This window comes from Ranitomeya imitator, chromosome 2 (assembly GCF_032444005.1).
Source record: "Ranitomeya imitator isolate aRanImi1 chromosome 2, aRanImi1.pri, whole genome shotgun sequence".
Lineage (NCBI taxonomy): Eukaryota > Metazoa > Chordata > Amphibia > Anura > Dendrobatidae > Ranitomeya > Ranitomeya imitator.
Window position 1 is genome coordinate 348203643 of NC_091283.1, and position 16976 is coordinate 348220618.

The 16976-nt window shown below is 42.2% G+C and overlaps 1 protein-coding gene across 1 annotated transcript in view; it reads right to left on the bottom strand.

Annotated features, from left to right (window-relative positions):
* LOC138663749 (zinc finger protein 665-like) overlaps positions 1-16976 on the bottom strand; it is an 80537-nt gene that overhangs the window by 34086 nt on the left and 29475 nt on the right. Inside the window, exon 7 of the mRNA XM_069750078.1 lies at positions 13803-14810. Coding sequence (XP_069606179.1) covers positions 13803-14810 — 1008 coding nt within the window. The remainder of the gene's footprint in view (positions 1-13802; positions 14811-16976) is intronic.

Consider the following 16976-nt stretch of genomic DNA (forward strand, 5'->3'; position numbering starts at 1 on the left):
CTTTTCGGTCCCCCTTTTAGAACCAAGATCCCTTAGATCTAGACCGTCCTGGACAATTCTTCCACTGCTGGTTGGGTCTATAGGAAACATGCAATCAGAGGGAGTGATGTCAGGGGCTTTTTTGAGCACAGAGTATGCTTCCATACTCTGAGCTATAATACCCTTCTGGGTGTAATGGCATTTGCTACTGACAGTGCCGCTTAACTAGCTGCATCCAAGAGGCGTGAACCAGCTAGTCTCCCGCTCAAGAATTTGATTGACCAGCTGTACTGTCTTCAGGAAAAGGTTACTGATGTAGATCAAAGTAGTTAAGGTCTCCGACCAGGAGACCATTGCTCTAGCAACCCATGTGGTGGCTAAGGAAGGGTAGAGCACTCAACCAGAGGCTGCAAGACGGAACAAACCAGATTTGCTATCTGACAGTCTGTTGTAATTTTAATTGATGACCCATTGGGCAGGAATACTGGTAGACAAACCACAGGAGATTCTACCTGGATAATCTGCCAAGTGGCAGAATGCACGGCTACATCCAGGTCAGGAAAAGCCGTCTCTTGCTACCTCCGCTCTCTTTTGACAGTGCGGAGTTAAAATGATGAACCCTTGATCCACCACCCTCTTAACAGGGAAGTGGAGAGGCATCGTCCGCCTTCTTCCGTCATCCGTTAAATAGTGGAGATGCAGAGAGGGGTGCTCGGACGCCAAAAAAGGGTTCCACTGTACATCCACAGAGTTCAGGTCACCGGGTGGACAGGGTTGGTTCCGGTGTTAGGCCTGGCTGCAGAAGACTATATATGGAGGCGACACTCCATGTGTTCGTCTACTGATGGTGTGGGGAGATTGGTGCCCTTTAAAAAGACCCGTCCCCCCTAAAAAACAGACCAGGCATGGCATCCCACGTCGTATGGTGGTATACGTGGCACGTGTTTGCATATTGCTTATCCGGACGCTCCCTATCCAGGTAAATGACATATGCTCTGCAAGGGAATTTAGTCTCCTTATGAGGGACACTGCGTGATCTAGAGTGGAACCATAGCCCTCATCAATCTACAGAGATTGGTTCATGATATAAATAGGTGAATCCATCCTCTTCTGAAGCTCTGGCGAGTCCAGATCCAAGGCAATATCCAATCCATATTCAGAGTCTTGTTCTCAGCAAATCATTGGTGAGGGAGATCAGGAAATGAAGCTTCCATTTTCTAGATGTCTGTACGTTTCTAGAATACTTGTGGCCCCTGCTAGCCGACAGCTCCCATGTAGGAGAGGAACCATATATATCGGTCCTACGAGCACTCCGAGCCACAGAGGGTTCATGGAGGGCTTCAATCTCTTGATCAGAGAAGCCATGGGATGTGGCAGTGATGAAGCCCACTCAGGGGAACTAGGTACCCTGGGATAAGCTGGGATCGGAGGTGGAGGTTCCGCAGTTCATTTAGGGTGACTGGCTTTGGACTGGTCATGTGCCTTTAAGACAAGGGAATACTGGTCATGTGCCTTTAAAGGGAACCTGTCACCTGAATTTGGCGGGACCGGTTTTCGGTCATATGGGCGGAGTTTTCGGGTGTTTGATTCACCCTTTCCTTACTCGCTGGCTGCATGCTGGCCGCAATATTGCCTTGCGTAGGCGTGTACTACGGAGGACATAGAATGAACTTTAATGCAATATTGCGGCCAGCATGCAGCCAGCGGGTAAGGAAAGGGTGAATCAAACACCCGAAAACTCCGCCCATATGACCAAAAACCGGTCCCGCCAAATTTAGGTGACAGGTTCCCTTTAAGACCAGTTAATACTGGTCATGTGCCTTTAAAACCAGGGAATGCTAGTCAAATGCCTTTAAGACCAGGAAATGCTGGTCATGTGCCTTTTAGACCAGGGAATCTTGATCATGGGCCTTTAAAACCAGGGAATACTGGTCATGTGAATCTAAGACCAGGGAATACTGGTCATGTGCCTCTAAGACCGGGGACTAATATGGGTCATTCATGTAAGTACAGGAGGGAAGAGGGCAGTACTTCCTTACCCGGCTGCAGTCATTGAACCCCTTTAATGCAAAAAAAATCGCCTCTGCCAGCCTGGTGGACCAAGATGGCCTCCTGGTGTTGCAGAGGTGATAAAGTCTCGCAGACAGGGAGAGGAGCCATTTCGGGGGCGGAGCTACAGATGCAAGGTGGGTGGAGCCTTGTGACTTCCATGAATAGGCCCAAGCCAGGGCCTAAATTTCTGCAGCCGGTGGGAGCAATACCAGGGGTAGAATAGAGGGGCATTGGGCCGGGAAAAGCGAACGCTCCTGTGCCAGACAGAAAACGCCAGAAAAGATGGGCGGAGCCGCCTTAGCGTGTCATAGTGCGGGCGTGACTTCTGGGATGCGGCCTATACATTGGCCGAAGCCCGGGGCTAAATTTTTGCAGCCGGCCGGAGCATTACCTTATGGAGGTGGGCCACAGGGAAGCCATGTTAATATCCCACTGCAGGAGCCCATCGCTGACTGGATCCACTCACCATTGGTGCACATCCCGGCATGGAGCCGACTGCGGATGACTGGGTTTCAGCGCCGAGGAAAGCGCGTACTGTGCTGTTCTGCTGCAGGTTAAGTATTGCAGCGAAGACGGTGCAGGGATAAAGCGATAACCCTCAATCCACCATCCCTTTGTTAGGGAGGTGGAGAGGAAGCATCCACCTCCTTGTGCCATCCGGTTTAACAGTGGTGGTACAGTGGGGGCTGCTCGGACGCCAAAAAGAAGGAGCCTCTGTACATCCACGGAGTTCAAGCCCCCGGGTGGACTGGGCAAGTTGTCCGACAATAGGCCTGGCTCCAGGAGAGGATACATAGAGGCGACACTCCAACGCCCGTTGCTGGTGTGGGGAGATCGGGACCCAAAGAAACTGTTGCCCCTAAAGTGAGCTCAGGCATGGCTTCCCACTTCGCAGGAGAGGGTACGGGGAGGCGACACTCCGCGTTCTCGCCTGTTGATGGCTCGGGGGAGATCGGAACCTTGAAAGAAAAAAGAAAAATTTACAGAAAAGTTAAAAATAAGAGAAAAACGATGGGGTCTGAACCAGACACAAGTGCCTCCTACAGACACTAAGCAAGAACTGGTTAGCTGAGAGCCAGCAGGAAGGTGTATACTGCAGAGGAGGAGCTAACTTTTTTGAATCACTTAGTGTCAGGCTCCTGTTGGCAGCAGCATACACCCACGGTCTGTGTCCTCCAATGAGGCGAAGGAGAAAAGATCATTTTTGTGGAAAAAATATGATTTTTTAATTTTATGCCTCTACGTTATAAACTTCTGTAAAGCCCTTGGGGGTTCAAAGTTCTCACCACACATCTAGATAAGTTCCTTGGGGGGTCTAGTTTCCAAAATGGTGTCACTTGTGGGGGGTTTCCAGTGTTTAGGCACATCAGGGGCTCTCCAAACGCGGCATGGCATCCGATCTCAATTCCAGCTAATTTTGCGTTGAAAAAGTCAAACGGCTCCTTCCCTTCCGAGCTCTGCCATGCACCCAAACAGTAGTTCCCCCCACATATTGAGTATTAACGTACTCAGGACAAATTGCACAATAACTTTTTGGGTCCAATTTCTCCTGTTACCCTTGGGAAAATAAATTTGGATCTGAACTAATTTTTTTGTGAAATAAGTTAAATGTTCATTTTTTTTTTTAAACATTCCAAAAATGTGAAGCACCAGAAGCGTTAATAGACTTCTTGAATGTGGTTTTGCGCACCTTGAGAGGTGAAAGTTTTAGAACGGCGTCACTTTTGGGTATTTTCTATCATATAGACCCTCAAAGTGACTTCAAATGTTATGTGGTCCCTAAAAAAAACTGTATTGTAAAAATGAGAAATCGCTGGTCAACTTTTACCCCTTATAACTCCCTAACAAAAAAAAATTTGTTCCAAAATTGTGCTGATGTAAAGTAGACATGTTGGGAATGTTAATTATTAAGTATTTTGTGTGGCATATATGTGTGATTTACGGGCATGAAAATTCAAAGTTGGAAAATTGCATAATATTCAAAATTTTTGCCAAATTTCCATTTTTTTCACAAATAAACGCAAGTAATATCAAATACATTTTACCACTATCATGAAGTACAATATCTCAGAAGAAAACAGTGTCAGAATCACCGGGATCCATGGAAGCATTCCAGAGTTATAGCCTCATAGAGGGACAGTGGTCAGAATTGTAAAAATTGGCTTGGTCATTAACATGCAAACCACGAGCGCAGTAGCATCTATTGGATTGCCCTTTAAAGTTTCTCTTCTCTTGCTCTGTATTGTGCTATCTGCTCCTGCTTTGCTTATTGAATTCCTGTTGTCTGACCACTGACTGTTTCCTGACCATTCCCATCTTCTGATTTTGTGCCTCGATAGCCCTCCTAGTTCTGACCCGGCTAACTTGCCTCTAGATCGCTTCTCTGGAAAATTCTCTCCCGTGGAAAAAATCCACTGGACCCCACTAACACCAGATCCTTGTAGAGGGGTTAATTTGTGAAGGCTGAAATTCGTTTGGATTCTGGCAGACGGAGTAGCTAGCGGAGGTAGTCTTTTTGAGGCTACGGCCTCTGACAGATGTAAAAGTAATATCTAAAGAGTCATTGTTTACTCCCATCATGTTAGGTAAAAATTCCCAGTGAAGGGCTTTTCGTAGTCTGGCAAAGCCAATACTGTGGCAGAAGTTTGTGTTAAGTCACTAATTTATTGTAATAAAAGATGATTAGTTAAGACTCTACTTTTATTTCTGAATCCATAAATCCAAATACCTCCTCACAGGTAAGAGTAGCTAAGTGTATGACAGATGACAGCCATTTTGCATCCACTGCCTCTTTCTCTAACCCTGTGTGTTGGCCTCAGTGTGATTACTTGAGCACAATATACCAAGTATAAGATAATTATGTTGCAAATTCTACTAGAGCACGATAGATGGAGGACTGCCATCCTATCCTTAATTAAGAATTAAAAGTTCTGGAATACCAAGTAACTTTGCATCCAACAATAATCCTCATACACTACACATTGTGCATCAGTGCTATCTCACAAAGTCATCACAATGTCAGAAATGCCAGGAGAGCAGATTCTATACATGTAATATTTTCCTGTTCCAGTATATGTACCTTTTAGAACCTAAAATGCCCTCCTAACCCTTTCAGATAAACTTAATGTGACATTCTCAAAACTCTTGAATGCACATGTTCAACTGTTCAATGTTTCAATACTTTTTGCACAACTAGCTGTTCTCTAACAAGGAGATTAATGGCATTGATTCTTGATCCCTGAATCAGCCAAGAAATTTCAGGGTTGAGTAGCAACAGCAGTAGTAGCAGCAGGGGAGCACCGGTCAACTTACCACTGAACCGCTCTCTGCTGCTTCTCAGTGGGGGATTGCAATTCTGTTGTGCTCCATTTTGGGCTTTGCAAGTGGCCTGGTGTGCTCCCATGTTTTCATCTGACTAGGCCTATATAAGGCACACTGTGCCTTAGTATTAATACTCTTAGTCTCCTGTGTCCTATCTGCCTGCAGTCGCTAGTGCTTCCAGTATCCGTTTCCCGGTGTCCTGTCTGCCTGCGGTCTCCATTGCTTGCAATACCTGTTTCCAGTGTACCTCACTTGCCTGCTGCATTGACAGCTGAGGCCTGTGTGTCCACCTGGACATAGGCCTTGAAGGATTTACCTCACCAGGTGAAAAAGAATACCAAAACCATGGATCCCAAAGGCACAGCAAAAAATATTACCGTTGCAGTGGAATAAGGATGGCATTCCTGTACTTGTGGTGAGACTGGCTGTCAGCCAGTGTGAACTTGTCCAGGCTGTGCAAAACCTCTCGGACCATATGAATGCACTGCTCCAGTCCCACCACCAGATCATCAACACCTGCCACACATTACTGTTCAACACTCTGCTTGAGAAACAGCTCCACATTTGCCTACGCCTGTAGGTTTGGTGATCCTAAAGTCTATAGAAGTTCTGTGAATCAATGCACTGTACACTTTGAATTGTGTCCTCACCTTTTTTTTCTGACCGGTCTAAAGAACAATACAGTTTGTCTTTATTGTCTGGTGATGCCTTGGCGTAAGATGCACCATTGTGGGAATGGGATGACCCTATAATGCATTCTTTACGCTTATTTCTGAATGCATTTCATCGAATATTTTATGAACCAGGTAGCGCTCACTCAGCTGCTGATTCCATTCTATGGCTCACACAAGAGATTAATTCAGTGGGACATTATGACTTCCAGTTCTGTACCCTGTCTGCTGAATTGGCCTGAAATAGGAAAGCATTTCTATCGTCTACGTAACTCATATCTAGTAATGTCAAAGATGAACTTGGAGGTAGAGATTTGCCTTCTTCACTTGCCAATTTGGACGATCTAGGGGAAAAGCTCTGGATGTCTCTCCTCCAAGAGAGTCTTCAAAATCCCCTCATAGACTGGCCTCACCAGAACCTATGCAAATCAGTAGTAGACTTGCAGGGGTCTCAAACTGCATTCCTCGAGGGCCTCAAACCATGCGTGTTTTCAAGATTTCCTTAGCTTTGCACAAGGTGCTGGAATCATTATCTGTGCAGGTGGTTAAATTATCACCAGTGCAATACAAGGAAATCCTGAAAACATGACCTGTTTGCGACCCTCGAGGAATGCAGTTTGAGACCTCCGAGTTAGAGATGGTCACCAGCCGAAAGAAAATATCCCTTCATACCACTCGCCTGCTCCCCCCTTCTCTCATCTCCTCCCCCACCTCCCCCTCTTTCACGTTTTCTCATACAGCACTACATTCACACAGTGGTATACACATAACACCCCTAACCCTTTTTTCACCTATTTTTCCTATTCACATATCATATATCACATTTCAGGCTGCAGCACGACAATTACACATGTATGGTAGATACCTGTTTCACCATTATATCTTTTTTACCTCTTTTTTCTTTTCTCATTGCTTAATATTGTTGACCTACACCCATTCCAAGTGCACCCTTTTGGACACCTCTCTTCTGCCTGCTCCAGTCCCTTTCACCTATGAACACAGATGTGTGGCACATTAACATACTTAGTGAGGTGTAGATATATACACTCATACATGTATAACCATATACAGCTCTGGCAAAAACTAAGACCACCGCATCAAAACCCTGTCATGGGCAGCCCAATCTCCAGACCTGAACCCCATTGAAAACCTCTGGAATGTAATCAAGAGGATGATGGATAGTCACAAGCCTTCAAACAAAGAAGAACCGATTACATTTTAGCTCCAGAAGCAGTGTGAAAGACTGGTGGAAAGCATGCCAAGACTCATGAAAGCTGTGACTAAAAATCATGGTTATTCCACAAAATATTGATTTCTGAACTCTTCCGGAGTTAAAATATTAGTATTGTTGTTTCTAAATTATTATGAATATGCTTTCTTTGCATTATTTGAGGTCTGAAAGCACTGTTTTTTTTTTTTTTTTATTTTGACCATTTTTCTTTGTCAGAAAAAAAAAATACAAAATGTATTGCTTGGAAATTTGGAGACATGTTGTCAGACGTTTATAGAATAAAAACGATTTACATTTTACTAACAAATATACCTATAAAGAGAAAAATCAGACAAACTGAACATTTTTCAATGGTCTCTTAATTTTTGCCAGAGCTGTGTGTTTGACTATATGTGGTATACGTATAGGTTACATATACAGTACATGCTAACATTATCTTATGCACACTATTTATAAAAGTGCACTTTTTTACACTATAAACCTATGTCAGCTTTACCTCATGTGTCTCTACTGTTTCATACCTTATACTATTTCTAAGTTGTTATTTTCCTTTGTCTAGTTTACTTTATGTATCTCTAGCGCTCCCTTTCACCTTGCATGCTTTACACTTTGTATTCTACATAATTATCTTTTCTATCACTACTCGTCTGACATTTTATGTCACTTATTCATGCACATTTTCACTATCTATTTGATCCACATTATATACATGGATACGTAAATGTATCTATTTTCTTATTTTTTTATTTTTATTTCTGTGTGCATAATTTTATACATACAGATATATTTATACTTTATAACATATCTACTGTTCCCTGTACAATTCAGCATCCAATATGTTTGCATTTTTTACTTTATATACCATTTCTTGATTATAGCCATTGAGGACAAATCCCCCTCATACCTCCACCACACATTGTGAAAAGAAATGTTTCAGCCCATGCGATCTGACTTGACACGCGACCATACGTGGTCTGTGTCCTGGCTGTCGGCCGCTCCCTGTGTCTTTATGTTTCTGATGTGCCGGGTCACATGACTTGTGCCCGTGTCATCGGTCACATGACGTGGGTGCCAGCAACTTCTGAGTCCTCTTTGCGGCGCATGCAGCGGCTTGTCCCGGTCTCTTCGTATTGGCCAGACACGCATTGTTAAACCTCCCGGGGGTTCACGTTGGACACCACGTCTTGACGAAGGACTTGTTCCGAAAGGCATGTCGGGGTGTGCGCCACACGTATTTTCCTTCATGTTACTTCTTGTATATACGCTACTGCAAGCATATATTTAAACAGTGATTCTTATGGTATATATGTGGGTTGTGCATAATATTCACACTATTTATTGCTTCTTGCTGATACTTCTCATTCCAACCCATCTATATGCTATTGTGTACTCTTTGGTAAACTCACAAACCAGTACTCTGCCCCCTAGATGATCTGACATCTTCCCAGCACGGTTTATGTATTCCAGCAGCTGTTGCCCACATTGATGACTTCATTACACCCGTTATCGGTTTACCCCAATTGTGCTGGTCCCAAAGATCTTCTTCAGTAGTGCCACCATATACCATGTCTCTTTAATAAAGGTGTTTTATCTTCACCAACATGTCCTAGATTATCTTTTTGGCCATATGGTGCGTGTTTTCTCTTTTGGTCTTTCCTAACTTAATTCCGAATGGTCTGCCATTTATTTTCCTAGAAAATATATATCACTATTCTACCACAGCATCTATCATTAGTCTCCAGTGGATATATATAATTTGTTTAGTTCAATATGTACTCTCTCAACAGAAGAAAGATCTGTCATATTTAACAAGGACTCTGTTTATATTGTGGTGTATTGGATCACTCTTGCACTGACTGTTCCAAACAGGTAAACTTCAGCCCCTAGGCGAGAAGGGAAATATTGCCTTGGGAGTAACTCTATTCTTCACCATAGATAAATTGCGTGTGCTTATGTCTGTTTCCTTTGGTTCCTCTGTGTTCACAGAACAAACATTCATTCAATCTAGAGCAGCAGAGAGTTTCTTGGACTTCTCTTTGGCCAGAAGGCTGAAAATTACTTTTGTTTCCTTGCAGAATCATCAAAAACTAATCTCTGCAAATGGCCCTGTAATCCTGATGGTGGTATTTAATTCCAGACAAACAAAAGGAAACTCTTCAGATTGGTGCACTATACACTACACGTTGAGGACATTTCTTTTTCAATTTTTCCACTCTTTATTGCACGGTTGGTTTTGGGACTTCCATGACTATGTCTTCATGCATCGGTCATTGACTGGTCTCCTGACCAAATTACCCTGTGGGGGTCTATCCTGTTTTCACAATCTCCTGAAACCTCTACCTCAGCCCCCTCCTGTTAAACTGCTCTGCACATACTGCCTGCAAATTGCCTGTGGCCTGTCAGGACTACACAATATCTTCTCTAAGCAAAAAGCCAACATACTGCTGACTGGACCTGTCCTGAACCATTCTGATGTGGACAGACCTTTCTTCCTTGAAGTGGATGCCTCTGCTACTGGGGTAGGAGCAGTTCTCTTGAAAGATACGTCTAGAGCAAAAAATCATACCTGTGGATTCTTCTCCAGGAAATTTTCTCCAGAAGAACAGAATTATTTTATTGGTATCTAAATTCTTAGTCACAAAATTGGGAATTGAAGATTGGCAACATCTTCTTTAAGGACTTGCACTCCAAGTTACTATCTATATTGACCACAAAAACTGGAGTATGTTAAGTCTGTTCATAGTCTGAATCTCTGTCAATCACGATGGTCATTCTTTCCTTACCATTTGATTTCATTCTCTTTCAGCTGTTAGTGATTCAATTGGGAGGAGCCATAAGAGGAGGGGGCTACTGTAACACACTTGTCAAGGGTCCAGACTCTGCTCCCCTCAACTCTTTTGTGCTCAGTCTCAGGTTTTGCAAGTGAGCCAGCGTGCTCCTCATGTGATCATCTGTCTAGTTCTATATAAAGCCTACCAAGACGCACACGCATGTCTTGGTATTAAGACTCTGAGTTCTTCAGTGTCCTCCAGTGCTTCCTGTATCTGCTCCTTATCAACTTTGTGATGTCCTGTCTGCTTGAAGCCGTCAGTGCTTATGGTAGCTGCTCCATATCTGCTTCCTGGTGTCTTGTCTGCATGTGGTCTCCAGTGCTTCCAGTACGTGTTTCCTGCATAACTTACATGCCTGCTATACCGACATCCGTGACCTGTGTGCTCACCCAGTCCTAGGGCTGGGAGGATCCACCTCACCACGTGAGACAAACCAATATCATTACAAACACTTTTAGATCTCATCACATTGCTCTCAGTTCTGATCCTGCTCCCTCACTGACTGCCGTTCGATGAGATCTGGAAGAGTTTATAATGATACATAGCTCTGCGGTATCTCTACATAGCTGCAGACATCAGTGGTGAAAGGAGGGTGTATTCTTTTTTCCCATGCAGAATGCAGCCTAGTTATGATTGTCAACTCCATTCTGAGAAGGAAGTACATACGCTGAGAGACAAATCTCTGGTAACACAAAGTTGAACTATAACATAAATAATAGCCTAAACTTTCCAAGCTAATATTTCTGCAACAAAAAGGAAAAATTTAAAAATGAAAGCTGTAAAGCTGGGTAATTATACTAGTCTCCTATAAAAGGATAATTTCAAAAACGGAAACAAACCTGAGCTCCTTAATGTAATTCTTCAATACAAACCATACCAGCTCTCCCTCAACTATACAGGTCCAACAACAATATCCTAAAGGGCATCTGTCTCAACATTTGACTTATCTAAACTATTAGAGGTTGCTGAAATAAAGTCCTACCTGTGTGTCTAATATCAGGTGCCTTGTTGTTGAGAAATCATCTTTCATCACTTTATATAAATGATCTCTTTTAAACTCTGGGGAGGATGGTACCTGGAAGATAACTCTGCCTCCTGAGCTTATTTTACATGAAGGGGAGTTACCAGTGAGACAATTAACTAACACAGAACAGGAGAAATTAAATTTGTCTTCTTACAAACACATTTTTGCTTCTCTCTCAGCTCTGCTTTAATGTAACATTACAACCCTGTCTGCTGGTGAGCTGGAAGCTGAAAGGAAGCTGGATGTGTGCCAGATATACAGATATAGTCAGACGCAGCTCTGCAGTGAGATCAGAGGGAGGCCATTATACATCACACTGGTAACCATTAAGGTACCGTCACACTAGACGATATCGCTAGCGATCCGTGACGTTGCAGCGTCCTCGCTAGCGATATCGTCCAGTGTGACAGGCAGCAGCGATCAGGCCCCTGCTGTGCTGTCGCTGGTCGGGGAAGAAAGTCCAGAACTTTATTTCGTCGCTGGACTCCCCGCAGACATCGCTGAATCGGTGTGTGTGACACCGATTCAGCGATGTCTTCACTGGTAATCAGGGTAAACATCGGGTAACTAAGCGCAGGGCCGCGCTTAGTAACCCGATGTTTACCCTGGTTACCATCGTAAAAAACAAACAGTACATACTTACATTCAGCTGTCTGTCCCTTGCCGTCTATTTCCTGCACTGACTGCTGGCCGCAAAGTGAAAGTGAAAGCACAGCACAGCGGTGAGTCACACAGCGGTGACTCACCGCTGTGGCTGTGCTCTGCTTTCACTTTGCGGCCAGCAGTCAGTGCAGCAAACAGAAGTCAAGGGACAGACAGCTGAATGTAAGTATGTACTGTTTGTTTTTTACGATGGTAACCAGGGTAAACATCGGGTTACTAAGCGCGGCCCTGCGCTTAGTTACCCGATGTTTACCCTGGTTACCGGGGACCTCGGGATCGTTGGTCGCTGGAGAGCGGTCTGTGTGACAGCTCTCCAGCGACCAAACAGCGACGCTGCAGCGATCCGGATCGTTGTCGGTATCGCTGCAGCGTCGCTAAGTGTGACGGTACCATTACACATCACACGAGTACCTCCTCCTTATATTTAACATAAGCTCTGGAGGCAGAGTTATCCTCCAGGCCGCGTCGTCCCCAGAGCCTGAAAGGTGTCACTTATATAAAGCGATAAAAGATGATTTCTCAGCAACAGTACACCTGATATGAGACATAGAGGTAGGACTGGTTTCAGCATTCTATATCCTGTATGCCCATGTTAATAGTTTAGATAGGTGAAATGTGGTGACAGATTCCCTTTAACAAATAGACAATGAAAAAGACACATACAAAGAGATGGATATTAGTCTTAAAAGCAGTTGTTTATTAATCCTTGGTTACAAGTTCTAAAGGGGGGTTCCTATACCTCTCTCTATGTGGTCTGGTATCAGGGGCAGGTAAATGCTGTTGTACTTGATTAGGACAGTTAACGAGGGAACCATTCAGACCCCACTTGGTCTCATCTGATTATTATGACACCATAATTATTAGATGTGACATGTTTAGTGTCTGATGTTTGCCTCAGCAACTGTCCCAATCATGTATACAAAAGGAGTGCTGGTCAAACCCTTTAAGATGCACTTAGAGTTCACATAAAGGTAAAGTATTCTAAATACATGGTGAAATATGTAGGATTGTTATGTACATTCTACTTTCTGATGTTTATTGGTCATTACATTTCCTAAATCATTATCATTTAGTGTTGTAAATTGTTTTCCCTTTTAGACTTGTGACTTAAAGGGAACCTGTCAGGTCCTCCACTTCCTCCAATCCAGCATCATTCAGCTATCGTTCATTAAATTCCCTCCCTAACCAGCTCTGTATAACATAATTTAGTTAAATAAATGCTTTAAAAAAAGCATTTATAACCTCCGTTTTTCCTACTCTAATGAGGGCTTTGACTAGTCGATGGGGCATTAGTTGCCCCAAACTAGTCAGCCCTCTTTCCGTGTTATTACGCCCCTGTGAGCATGATAATATAATTTGCACGAGCGGCGTCCTCGTCACTCATGCACTCATTCCTGCAGAGTCACTGTATCTCTGAAGCCAGGTGTATGCTTCCCGGCTTCAGAGGTGCATATGGCGTATGTCCTTAAGTTCTGAAGATGGCTTCTGGTAATGCGCAGTACGCTCCTCTGGAGCAGGAAAGAGTACACCTGGCTTCACAGAAGCAGTGATGCTGCTGGAATCAGCGGTGCTCATGCGAAGATTTGCATGAGCGGCACTGACGCTGCTTGTGCAAGTTATGTTATCACAACCAGAGGGGCGTGATAACATGTAAAAAGGGCTGACTGATCTGGGGCAACAAATGCCCAATCAACAAGTCAAAGCCCTCATTAGCGTAGGAAAAGCGGAGGTTATAAATGCTTTTATAAAGCATTTATTTAACTGAATTATGTTATACAGGGTTGGTTAGGGAGGGAATTTAATGACCAATAGCTGTATGATGCTGGATTGGAGGGTGTGGGTTACCTGACCGGTTCCCTTTAACTTTTATTGTAACTTAAAAATAATTTTATAAAAATTTGAAATGGCTACTTCCCTGCATGTAGGAAAATATTCCAATTCTCAGTTTTAAAAAGTCTTATCCCCTGCATGTGTTTTCCGATGTGCAGCAAGATGTGATTTGTTGGTAAAACCTTTCCCACATTTTGGACATAAAAATGGTTTCTCCCCTGTGTGAGTTTTCTTATGTCTAACAAGATTTGTTTTGTCGGTAAAACATTTCCCACATTCTGGACAAGAAAATGGCTTCTCCCCTGTGTGACTTCTCTGATGTGCAGAAAAATTTGCTTTCTTGTTAAAACATTTCCCACATTCTGAACAAGAAAATGGCTTCTCCCCTGTGTGAATTTTCTTATGTGCAACAAGATTTGTTTTGTAGGTAAAATATTTCCCACATTCTGCACATGAAAATGGTTTATCCCCTGTGTGAATTCTCTGATGTGCAGTAAGATTTTCTTTCTTGTTAAAACATTTTCCACATTCTGAACATGAAAATGGCTTTTCACCTGTATGGCTTATCTGATGTCTAACAAGTTGTGATTTAATGCTATAAGATTTACCACATATTGAACATGAAAATGGCTTCTCCCCTGTATGAGTGCTTTTATGTTTAACTAGATCCCCTTTGTAGGCAAAACATTTCCCACATTCTTCACAAGAATATGGCTTCTCCCCTGTGTGAATTCTCTGATGCACCGTAAGACTTGCTTTCTTGGTAAAACATTTCCCACATTCTGAACAAGAAAATGGCTTCTCCCCCGTGTGAGTGCTTTTGTGTTTAACAAGATCTCCTTTGCAAGTAAAACATTTCCCACATTCTTCACATGAAAATGGCTTCTCCCCTGTGTGAATTCTGTGATGTACAGTAAGACTTGTTTTCTTGGTAAAGCATTTCCCACATTCTGAACATGAAAATGGCTTATCCCCTCTATGAGCTTTCTGATGTTCAGCATCCCTTTTGTTATTTTTATTTTGCTTAACAGTCAGTAATGACTTAGAAGGTGGGACCTGTTGATAAGGAATAGACGATCGATTTTTGCTGCGAAGGGCTGGTGGTTTATCTGGAATAATGTCATGCTCTTCATATGTATATGGTGTGGCACCATGATCATCTGTTTCAAAATCAGTAACTGTCAGATGTCCCTCTGACACACAGTCATCTGCCAAGAAAAAAATATGTATTTTTTAATTAATGCTGCCTTTGGAAACAAATTGTATTAAAATTCAATTACTAGCAGACAAAGACAGGGATACAAACTGTAGACTTCAATGCAAGGACTAATAGATTATGTTAAGCCAAGAGGTTGTCACATTTTTAAATGTTTCTTCTAATGTTAGCTTTCTAATAGCTTTATATTTTAATGTGCTTATCACCTATCACCTAATTTTTCTAAAGAAATGTTCAGTGGAGAATTTACAAAATAGTGCACCATTGGATTACAGCCTTGGGTTAGTCATGATGATGTTAAACCACAACAATGAGGCCAGGCGATAATCCATGATTGGGCGGGTCTGGTTCTAACAGGCAGCACTTATCCAACTTTTCTACATGCAATCTATCAATCTCTCTGCATGGCACATATTATGGATTTTGTGATGCCTTTTTTTTTTTTAACTCCTTGGTGTCACAGACAGTTTTGACCTTTATAACAGATTATTTAGTCTGTTTTACCTTCCTATTATAGCTACAACTATTTTAAGGGACACTCACATGAGTCCTGTTTTTTTCAGGATGAGTGGTCAGTGGCCTCATTTTTGTGTACATGTAACTTATTAATACACTTTTATTAACTCTTAGTGGAAGTGAATATAAAATAGAAAAACACTTCTGTCACTTTTTTTTGCGTTTTAAATTTTACGCTAATCGCTGTGCTGCACACAGTGTTAACCGTGGGTCAGTATAAAAATGGCAATAGCAAATTTATATAGTTTTATTACTTATGTACAATTAATACTCTTTGAAAAAAAAAAGTTTTTGTTTTGCCATATTCTGAGAGCCATAAGTTTCACAATTTCTGTCAGCCCAGATGTGCGAGGGCTTACTTTTTGTGGGACAAGCTGTGGTTTTCAACAGTCCATTTTGTAGTACATGTAACTGTTTCATCACTGTTAAATTCTTTTTTGGGGTAGAAATGAACAAAAACATTAAGGCTATGTTCCCACTACAAGTGTTTGATGTTGCAGATTTTCTGTATCATTATTTCTGCACCAATTAGGTAAATTAGGTACTCCAGCATAGAAAAATATAAAGCTTCATCTTTTAATGGAAAAAATTCATAAAAACAGGCACAATGTGGACAACATGTAGATCCCAGGGAGCTACCAACCGACGCGTTTCTACATTCCGGTCTTAACCCTTTCAAGACCTAGCCTGTTTTCACTTTTCTGACCCTGCCAATTTTTATACTTCTGACCACTGTCACTTTATGACGTAATAACTCTGAAACACTTCAACGGATCCTGATGATTCTGAGATTGTTTTCTCGTGACATATTGTACTTTATGATAACTGTAAAATTTCTTCAATATGACTTGCGTTTATTTGTGAAAAAAATTGAAATTTGGTGAAAATTTTGAAAATTTCACATCACACAAAATAGTTAATAAATAATATTTCCCACATGACTACTTTACATCAGCACAATTTTGGAACCAACATTTTTTTTTGTTACAAAGTTATAAGGGTTAAAAGTTGACCAGAGATTTCTCATTTTTTCAAAAAATTTTACAAAACCATTTTTTTTAGGGACCACATCACATTTGAAGTCACTTTCAGGGATCTATATGAAAGAAAATACCAAAAAGTGACACCATTCTAAACACTGCAGGGTTAAAAGTTGACCAGCAATTTCTCATTTTTACAACACCATTTTTCTTTAGGGACCACATCTCATTTGAAGTCACTTTGAGGGGTCTATATGATACAAAATACCCAAGTGTGACACCATTCTAAAAACTTCACCCCTCAAGGTGCTCAAAACCACATTCAAGAAGTTTATTAACCCTTCAGGTGCTTCGCAGCAGCTAAAGGAATGTGGAAAGACAAAAATGAACATTTAACTTTTTAGTCACAAAAATTATATTTCAGCAACAATTTTTTTATTTTCACAAAAAAGGAGAAAATGGACCACAAAAGTTGTGCAATTTCTCCTGAGTACGCCGATACCCCATGTGTGGGGGAAAACCACTGTCTGGGCGCATGGCAGGGCTCGGAATGGAAGGAGCACCTTTTGACTTTTTGAACGCAAAATTGGTTGAAATTGATAGCGGACACCATGTTGCGTTTGACGAGCCCCTGATGTGCCTAAACATTGGAAAACCCCAAG